This window comes from Arachis duranensis, chromosome 7 (genome assembly GCF_000817695.3).
Source record: "Arachis duranensis cultivar V14167 chromosome 7, aradu.V14167.gnm2.J7QH, whole genome shotgun sequence".
NCBI lineage: Eukaryota > Viridiplantae > Streptophyta > Magnoliopsida > Fabales > Fabaceae > Arachis > Arachis duranensis.
This window is the reverse complement of record NC_029778.3, coordinates 4,916,388-4,923,564: the sequence shown is the minus strand read 5'-3', so window position 1 is coordinate 4,923,564 and position 7,177 is coordinate 4,916,388. Positions and strand designations below refer to the sequence as shown.

General features: G+C 23.7%; 1 protein-coding gene across 1 annotated transcript; it reads right to left on the bottom strand.

Annotated features, from left to right (window-relative positions):
* Positions 1-1,828: 1,828 nt before the first annotated feature.
* LOC107496604 (heat stress transcription factor B-4b-like) lies at positions 1,829-3,337 on the bottom strand. The gene is made up of 2 exons (XM_016117905.3): positions 2,843-3,337; positions 1,829-2,619 (listed from the first exon to the last, which is right to left on the bottom strand). Exons 1-2 carry the CDS (start codon positions 3,170-3,172, stop codon positions 1,957-1,959), a joined length of 993 nt encoding a protein of 330 aa, XP_015973391.1. The 5' UTR covers positions 3,173-3,337; the 3' UTR covers positions 1,829-1,956.
* Between the last annotated feature and the right edge of the window lie 3,840 nt (positions 3,338-7,177).

Sequence of the window (7,177 nt, the reverse complement as noted above, 5' to 3'; positions counted from 1 at the left end):
GGGTGGGGGAAAATGTTGTTTTGTAGAAGAAGTTGAAATTGTCAAAATGAGACTCTAGCCAGTTTGACTTTTTGATCGTTTAATTGTTATTGATGAATATGTCTCTATTTTCTGTTTAATTAAACGTGTCATGTTATTTTTTCAGTGACGGAAATAGATGGAGAGATTAGTTTGAGTCGTCTTTTAAAATTTTAAGGTACAATTTAAATCAATTAAAAATTAGAAGATTAAATTAAATCGAAAGTCAATTTTTAAAGATTACTTTAAATATTAACTCTAGAAATATATAGTAAATATTTGATTCAATAAATTGTATGAGAACGACGTTATAGGTTAGAATTTCTATTCCAAACTAAATCTTAAAAATTAAAAGTAAAAATAGAAAAAAAAAATTCAAAAGATGATGACTATTGTATACCCTTTTGAAACGGTGGAAAGCATTGATATATCCCTTTAAGAATCTAAGAACACGGTTGCACCCAATTTAGCTTTGAAGTTGGATTGGTGTGTCTTTACTCTTTAATGGAGCTTTTGTTCAATGTGATATTGTCATGTCTTTTTATTCCAAAAAAGTGTAACTTTGAAATCACCACATATTGGAGAATTTGGCAGCAAAACTTGTCATCTTGTAATCATTGCTTTGGTTCCTTTCACTTTTCTTTTCTTCATAGTAATTAATTTCAATAACTTCAAGAGAAAAAAAATTGAAGAGTATTTAGAAGAAGTCATAATTTCATTGAATACAATAATAATCTTCCAAGTGAATTTAATTTTTATTAGTTAATATAAATTTTTTGGGGGAGGGAGGTTTCAACCTATGCACATCGGAAAAATATAATTAAGATTTAATTATTTTATTTGTTTCTATAACTTTATTAAATTTTTATATTTTTTTAATTGAGTTTCGATATCATATCATATTTTGTAATTAACTTTTTATTGTGACAAAAATGTTATAATTAATAAAATATTTAATTAAATAAAATAAATATATTTAATATTTGATTGAATATTTTATTTTATTTAATAAAATATTCTGTTAATTTTAATATTTTTTGTTACAATAAAAATGTAATTACAAAATATGATATAGTATAGAGATTCAATTAAAAGAATATATAAAAACTTAATTAAAAATTTGATGTAACTATAAAGTCGGACAAAATAATTAAACTGTAATTAAAAACAACATAAAAGAAAACATGGACGAGAAAAAAAAAGATAAGGACAAACAAACTTATATTGGTGTATATGTGAAAGGAATAATATAGTTTTTAATTTGATGTTTTCCTTTGAAGTCTCATTTTGTTACACCCTATTACCTAATTCATAATGTGGCAAACATAAAAGCCAAAAGTAATGTGGATTTTTTATATGTCATTTAAATATTTTATTTAATTTGATATGCTCATGGATGCAATCCCACGTGCAACTTTATGCATCTCACTGAATTTTAAGTGTATATACACATCCATATAATTTAATTTGGACCTGCATATTTTATTTTATTTTATTTTTGAACTATTTCTTTTGTTTATACTACACATGATTATATTATTATGTCAACAAAGAATAAAACAAATGGAACTTAAGAAGAAGAAGAAGATAACAACTAGATAATAAATTAACATGCTATATATTAGAATATTATGTTGTGCACATTTGAGAACATATCTTCTAATTAAAGTGGAAAGAAAAAAAAAAAAAGAGGGTAAATTATTAAGAAGATAATAATTATTTCATAAATAACATGTCATATCAATTTTTTCAGCTAAATTACTTTATTTTAGACCAAAAAAAGAGAAATAAAATCCAAAAAATCTAGGAGAAGTGAATATATAATAATTGTAATAATATACATAAAAAGAGTCTCAAAAAAAAATTAACTGCATTAAGCAAGCTAATTAACAATTAATGATCATAAGAGTACACCCTAAACTAATTAATAATAAAGGATTAATCTTGTTGAAAAATATTATCTGGGTGTAATCTCTTTTTACCACTAAGAGGAACACCAAAGAGCTTCACTGAAGAAGAACTACAATTATTATTATTGAAATCATCATCATCATCATCATCATCATCAACATGATCGTCACTAATACTCATCATCATTCTACTCCCCTTTGGTGATGAATAATCCAACTCCACAAGCTTTGGAATAGTTGTTTGATTATGATGAAAGGGAGAAGAAGCAGGTTTGAGATGGTTTTGGATGAAGTATATGATATCATTGTAGAGATTCTTCATGTGAGTTAGTTCAGATAATAGCATCAAGTTCTTTCTCCTTAGCCTTTGATTATCCTCAGAAAGTGCTGCTAAGATATGATTATGTTGATGATGATCACTATTATTAGTGGCTCCTCCTAATGAAGAAGATGATGGTGATTTAGGAGAAGGTAGTAATAATGAAGTAGGAATAGAAGGAATAGTAGTAGGAGTTGTAGAAGAATCAATCCAACATAGAGCTTCATTATTATTCTCTTGATGATGATGATGATGATGGTGATGATGATGAGGGGTTTTTCTTCTATGGATTTCACATAGAAGATGTTTTGCTCCTTTTCTGAAATACTCATTTGCAAATTCCCATCTATCAGCAACTACCTTCTTGAATCCCTGCTTCAACAACACAAAATGATGCTTATTAATATATAAATAAAAAAAATTTCCGAATATTTCAAAAATACTAATATTTCAGTAATTTTAATCGTTAATTTCAGTAATTAAAATATCAATTTTTTTCAGTGTTATTAAAATATTAGTATTTAATAATTTTAACTGTTAATCTCAATTATAAAATATATATCTAAAATAATTAAAATTACATCATGTGACATACATAGGTATTGAGTTGCCTAACAAAGCTGGAGAAGTTGTTGTGTTTGAAATAGTTGGGAAGAAGGTCTCTGGCAAACTCAGGAGGTCTCCAAACAACAAATGATGATGATGTGGAATGACCATCATGACCCCATGACACTATGTGGTCAGTCATAGGATCATCAACTAGTTGGTATGTCTTTGTCAGGAATGGTGCTGGCACTGATGATGATGATGATGGTAACTTCTTTTGTGATGATGAATCCATCATCATCATCATCTTCTTCATCTTATTCATGTTTTCCTCCTCTTCAATGTTACTACTCCTCCTCTCTTCTAGTGTGAATGCCATAACTAAGCTACTATATCAATAACACTTACTAATATTATTCTTCTTTTGATGATGATTATGACGATGCCTTCTTCTTCTTCTTCCTCTCTCTCTCTAACATACACTCACATTCACACTCACTGACACTGTCTATATAGTTTAATTATTTAAATGAACAATTTTCTCTCTCTCTCTCTCTCATACTAATTATGATTTTAGGGTAAGACTTTAATCTTGACTATCACTAAAAAAATACAAGAGACATATATATAATATATAATAGTTTAATTTTAGTAAACAGTGGAAAGCGTTCTATACAGTCGGACAATCACATCTGTTCTTTTAAATGACCATTCATGCAATTAATATAATGTTACCTAATTAAATACCTGTATAAAACTACTTTATAGTGACAATGTATTAAAATTAAATTCAATATATAATATACAGTGAATTTTAAGAAAATTTTAGGGGGTTATAAAATTTTGACATTTTTTATATATTATTATTATTATTATTATTATTTGATTATATTTTTTAAATTAAAAGATATGACCATAATGTTAATTATATTTTAATTTTTAAATATTATAAAAATTTTATACTTGCTATAACCACTATAATTATAACAACTGTATAATACATCGTAATATAAACTAGTATATGTTAAGATTTAAAAGTAACAAATTTAATTTTTCATCATTTGTTTTTGCGTTTGTATATTATTACTATTCTTTGACGCACAAGCATAAATATATAGTAGACACAATTTTTTTATCTCATAAATGAAAAATTCTTATATTTAATGTATTTTCTAAAACTAAATTTCTATATATCTCTTTATTTCATTTTCTCTACTCTCTATATCCTTATATTTTTTAAAAATAAAATTCAAACACAACCTTATAAAGCTATTTTGTCTCTTCCAAAATAAAAAATAAACATGTTATATTAGTCCTATTTTAAATGCATGTACTGTACAATAGCCGAAATAAATAATAATTTATCTGTAATAATCTTATTTTAATTGAAAATATACTAATAGTTTTACAACTTTTATGAGGTAGAGAACATACATAATGACAATATAATATGACTTTTATAACTACTTTTTGTTTCTCCCTCTTAATCTCATCTCAGTTCTTTACTAACTTTATGAAGCATGTATGACCATGTTCAGTAAAAACAAATTTTGAGTATTTCTAGAATAAGTTATAATAAAATCTCTTTTGATAAAATATATTTTTCGTTTCTAATATTTATGATTTTTTTTAAAATATTTTTAATATTTAGTGGTATTTAATTTTATCTCTAATATTTTTAATTTGTGTTAAAATTACTCTTATACATTAACTTTATATAAAATGTTAAGGATAAAATTAAAAAATTTTAGGAATAGTTTCATTAATATAAATAAAAAATATTAAAAAAATTAAATGAATAAAAAAATTAAAAATAAATTAAGAATATTTTATAAAAAATAACAAACATTAAAAAAAAATGCTTTACCCTAAAATCCTACTAACTATTTATTAGCTGCAGAAATGGTGGGTAAGGCTGATGCCCCTTGAGAGATGAGCTCCTTTCTATTTTTTTATTTGTACTTTTTTATTTTTCAGATCAATAAAACAATAGTAGGGAAAATATATATTTTTATATAGGATTCTCCAAATTTTCTTACTGTACAGCACCATTGGATGTAATCACCATTGTATGTTCATGTTCATTGGCAAAGTGGATGCATAACCAAAATAATTTCCATCTAAGTTGTTAGATTATGAAAAAATAAATAAAAACTAAAAGAGTATATGCATAATGATAAATCAGTAATTTTTTTTAAAAAAGTAAAAATTAATAATTAGATAAAAATTAAAGATTTCTCATGCCTTGTGCAATTTCCTAGGCTAATAATTAAGGTGAATGATATGGTATTTAAATTTGCATATTCCTGCAAAGACACACACTTTTTATATATGGAAATGGAACTGAAACTTGGAAGGTTGTGATAATCCTCCAAAAAGTACTTACTTTTATGTATATCCATTTGGCCCACTATATATTACCATTATTGTCAGATATTGTTCAATTTGTTGGTCCCTTCCTTTTTTCCCTTTAGATCTAGAAAATATAATTTAATTCAAAAATATTTAGTAATTAAAATTTTTTTGTTAAAATTAGTCAAATTTATTTTATTTAATATTTATTAATTATTATAATAATTAATAAGATAAATTCTGATTTTTTTTCTAGCATTATTGATTTAATTTAATATGTTACTTTGTCCAAGGTTGGGTTTTCTTCATATTTGAATATTATTCATGTCCCTAATTAAAGTGATAGATAATGATGGAATTTGTAAAGTAATATGTTATATATTACTTTTTATTTGGCATTTCATTTTAAATTCTTATTACCTCAAAATAATCTTCATATATTTAAATTGAATCAAATCACATATTCTAATAAAAGATTAAGGATTGATAGGATAGAAAGTTTTTTTTCCCCTGCCTTATCACATAAATCATGGCTTTTTTATTTATAGCTTATAAGAAAGTTAGAAAAGTGTCACACAGAAAAAGATAAACACTATTGTTATTTTCTTTTTTTGAGCTATCATATCCAAACCGTCCTCTTTTATTTTCTGAGGAGAAGAATTTACTTTTTCTTCTTTAATTTGTTAGGGGATTTTTGTGGGGGATCATTGTTGGGTTATGATAATAGATTTAATAAATATATTTTATACAAGTGATAATATTTTAGTAATTTTTTTTAAATCAATTCAATTACTATATAAAAATTAAAAGTGATACTCAAAAGATATTCTATTAGAATTACTCTTAAGTACTAATTTTTTTTAACGGTCTATGGCTAATTGGCTACTATATAATATATACGCAGTTCAATGTTGCCTAGTGTAGATAATTAGAGCATAACAGAAAGAAAGTATAAGTATTATAGTAATTGCATTGTACCTAGTAAATAGGGTAGAACATTCTGACCATTATTCATTTTTTGAACAATCCAAAGCATACCCGTGACCCTAGAGAGTTCATAGAAGAACAACAACTATACCTCCTTCTATAATTTTTAATTAGGAAGTAACTCAAATAAAATTGTTTAAAATATTTTTTTAATTATTTTTTAATAATTAAAATTTAATATATAATTAATTATATTGTATTATTTTTATTAAAATTAAATAAGACAAATTGATTTGGCCAAAAAATCAGTAAATTAAATATTAAATTTATTTAAATTATTTTTTTATAAAAAATGACTATAATATTCTTATTATAAAAAATTACTAAAATACTCTTATTATATATATAAATTTTGAGAATTCTAAATTCTAACTCTTCTCTTTTTTTTGTGTGTCATTGTAGAGTTAAGATTTAAGGTTTTCAAAATTAATTATAAGAGTATTTTAGTCATTTTCTACAATAAGGGTATTATAATTATTTTCTATAAAAAAATATTAATTTAGACTGATATAAAATTTATTTCATTGATTTTTTAGCCAAATCGATTTATCTGATCTAATTTTCATAAAAATAACATGATTTAATCGATTATATATGATAATTTTAGTTACTAAAAAATATTTAAAAAAAATATTTTAGACGTCTTTATTTAAACGGTTTTTTTAATTAATATATATTGATGGAATATTATATATTGACATTTGTTATTCACATTTAAAGTGATCATTTCTCAAACATATATACATCATAATTCCCTTTAAATAAAGACACACAATATTTTGTATATATGTAGTCTTTCAACTATATGTGTTATTTAAAGAATATTTCACTCTATAAATAATTTAGATATAAAATTTGAGAATCTATAAATGAATCTGAGGAATTTGAAAAAATAAAATTAAATTGTAAAACTCAGCTCATGCATAATAAACATGTAAAATTTGTGCGAATACACAAGTTAATGAACATTATTCGTGTATAAAAAATTGATCATCTAATATTTCTATTATGTAATTTGATTAGATAAGTATAAAGATTTCAATTT

Bases quoted from the DNA above. Each gene is read 5' to 3' on its own strand.
- LOC107496604 (XM_016117905.3), bottom strand. From the start codon at position 3,172: ATGGCATTCACACTAGAAGAGAGGAGGAGTAGTAACATTGAAGAGGAG. The intron at 2,620-2,842 runs GTATGTCACATG...TTGTTGAAGCAG, and splicing joins TTAGGCAACTCAATACCTAT to GGATTCAAGAAGGTAGTTGC.